The following is a 2,711-nucleotide window of genomic DNA, read 5'->3' as shown; positions in this document are numbered from 1 at the left end:
TAGAATTAATTAAATCTATTTATCCCAGTTTAATAATCAAAAACAAACAACTTTAACTTTATAATATTAATCTATGAAATTTTAAAAGGAGGAATAAAAAAACATAATAATCAAACTTAAAGTGAACTTTATTTCAGTATATAAGAATATTATTGCAACAAACCTGGACAGCCGCTTTGCTATCTCAGGAAACAAAACGACTGGAAAAGTTGGTCGTTACACCGTAAATGACTACACTAAACTACACTAAGTACCTATTTGCGGAGAAGTAGTCATTGTAAAGGTTATGAAATTTAAAGCTTCATTAAAGATAGTTAGTAATGTCGATTACGTTTGGATAGAACATTTTTTGGAAGTCCTGTCAAATTTTCACCGCACTTATATAATTAAAGCATGATATTATTTTACATTTATACATAATACCTTTAACATAATCGAATATAAAATTTTTTCTAAACATGTTAAATATATTACATACATAATTCAATTGACTAACTATATTGCAGAAACCGAGAATAAAAACTTTGAACAAAAAATCGAAATCAAAAACTCAACAGATAGTTTAAAACCTTTCATTGATTAACATATATACTCCTTCAGTGCCACAGTTTATTCATACAAAAATGATTTAGTCACCTAGGCAAATTAAACAAAGTTGAATATAATTTTCAGTTTTGCAGCAGAAAATAGCTTCATGTTTGACTGAATTTTTTAACATAATAACTTCCATATCTGTTTTATATTCGCTAGTCTTTTATAGTATTCATCACTTGAACTCAATTTTTTTCAAACTGTGCCAAATTCTATGCTAACATCGCCGGAAATAAGGTAGTGCCCTGAACTTGTTGAAATTTGCATGAAATGCATATCTGCTATATATAATAATTGGAACTGAAATCAGATAATCTTCCTAAGCATAAATCGACGAAATGCTTTAATATTGAGTCTGTTTGTAAAATATAAATTAAAGATGCGATTCCGATCTCCCGGGTCGGGAAAGATTTGATAACAAATTTTAATATAATCAGGTATCCTTAGAAACTTCTTCCTGTAAGCTATATGCCGATATAGCTTATTTCTCCATTTATTAAATTAAAAAACTATATTCGCCATTTAGCTTCACTTATTGTGTGCAATTATATTAAATGCCTTATACTGTGTACCACATGTCATAGTATCATAAGTAAACCTAAATATTTAACTTTGATGTGGTGTTTCTTCTAAGTACTTTTAAAATATCAATTTAGCTTTGTCTTGCATGAGTGGTGATAATACATTAATTTACGAAAAAAAAATTTTTAATTTTGGACACATTTTAGAAAGATTTTGAAAAAATTTTCTTTTCTTTCATTCTTCCAAATACCTTCCTACCACAGGATATTAAAATAAGTTGTTATATATTTTATAATTATTTATTCACTATTTTATAGTATCAATTTTGAATTAATTATAATAATTATTTAAATGTAACATGATACGAGTTTTTTCTTTTGGCAATTTTTAATTATTTATTTAGTTTTTAACGATATTAGAACAGTTTTTTATTTATGTTTATAATTATCCAATTCGTTCGAGATATTTAATGCATTTGATTAAATTTGTATAGAATTGTTACAATTGATGTGACATTTTTGCATTGCCGTTCTAGTACATTTGTGTTTGCTTATGCTGAGTTCATTTAATTCATGCCATATTCATATTTAATCAACTTAAACTTAAGTAATGACTTAAGTAAAGATATGACTATATTATACGAATAAAAATTTTATTTTAAAATTATAGTTACAAAAAATAGCAGTTGTTCTCATATTGACAGTGTTTACGTCTTGTCTATGCACTCTTCATATTAATAAACCAAAATTTCGCACCATTAAAAATCTTATGGCATATGTTTTTACTTTGTTAAAACATTGCATCATCTTGTGATGTATACTTCCATATAATAGATTTTATTGCACAACAACAAAAATGAAAGCTGCAAAAACGTCAATTGTAGATAGCTACGAGAAATGTTGTGTGATTGCGCTGGACCACGCGCCGCTTCCTCTAATCCTAGCAATTAGATACAAGAAAAATAATAATGATAAATATCTGAATTAATTTATTTATTATATTTTCTGCTATCACCTCCAATATAATTAAGATGATCATCGTTTATTGACGAAGCCCCAGGATGCAATTTTATTTCTAAAAGAAATGTTATCTTTTTATATTGTTTTGTAATCATTTGTGCACATTTAACTCACCATATAGTCTTAATGTACCTTCAGCTCTCCCTAAAGAATTTGTGCTTACACAATGATAAGTGCCTACATCAGAGGCTGAAAATGAGCGCACAACAAGCAACATGACACCACGGTAACCGTCACGCTTCTCTGTTATTCCATATTTCGGCCTAGAAAATAATAATCGCATAAATCATTATTGATTATTAGTATTCGCGTCTACATCATTGTGATATTACCCATCCAACAACATTTCTGGACCCGGTTGGCCTGATTCAACATTGGAACTTGACACACTTGCAAATCCACTAGGGGTGCGTACACCTTTTAACCAATAGGAAACTGGTGAAGGCGATGCCTAAAGACATTTGTTACAAAAATTAAATGAAATTTACAAGCAAAAGTTTGTTATCAAACCTCAACATGACATTCGAGCTGTACATCTGAACCTAATGGAGTACCCAATAACTGGCTGGGGGCACGCAC

At 29.0% G+C, this 2,711-nt stretch overlaps 1 protein-coding gene across 1 annotated transcript; it reads right to left on the bottom strand.

Annotated features, from left to right (window-relative positions):
* Positions 1–1,500: 1,500 nt before the first annotated feature.
* LOC119663081 lies at positions 1,501–2,705 on the bottom strand. The gene is made up of 5 exons (XM_038072747.1): positions 2,643–2,705; positions 2,465–2,583; positions 2,247–2,395; positions 2,128–2,187; positions 1,501–2,052 (listed from the first exon to the last, which is right to left on the bottom strand). Exons 2-5 carry the CDS (start codon positions 2,476–2,478, stop codon positions 1,916–1,918), a joined length of 360 nt encoding a protein of 119 aa, XP_037928675.1. The 5' UTR covers positions 2,479–2,583; positions 2,643–2,705; the 3' UTR covers positions 1,501–1,915.
* Positions 2,706–2,711: the final 6 nt, after the last annotated feature.

Source organism: Teleopsis dalmanni, unplaced genomic scaffold, assembly GCF_002237135.1.
Source record: "Teleopsis dalmanni isolate 2A unplaced genomic scaffold, ASM223713v2 unscaffolded_contig_0124, whole genome shotgun sequence".
In the NCBI taxonomy this organism is placed as follows: Eukaryota; Metazoa; Arthropoda; class Insecta; order Diptera; family Diopsidae; genus Teleopsis; species Teleopsis dalmanni.
This window is presented reverse-complemented; position numbering and strand designations above follow the sequence as displayed.

What these genes read in the sequence shown, in the direction of transcription:
- LOC119663081 (XM_038072747.1), bottom strand. An exon ending in AGGTACATTAAGACTATATG is followed by an intron (nt 2,188 to 2,246) that starts GTGAGTTAAATG and finishes CATTTCTTTTAG; the next exon opens with AAATAAAATTGCATCCTGGG. An exon ending in TCATCTTAATTATATTGGAG is followed by an intron (nt 2,053 to 2,127) that starts GTGATAGCAGAA and finishes TCTAATTGCTAG; the next exon opens with GATTAGAGGAAGCGGCGCGT.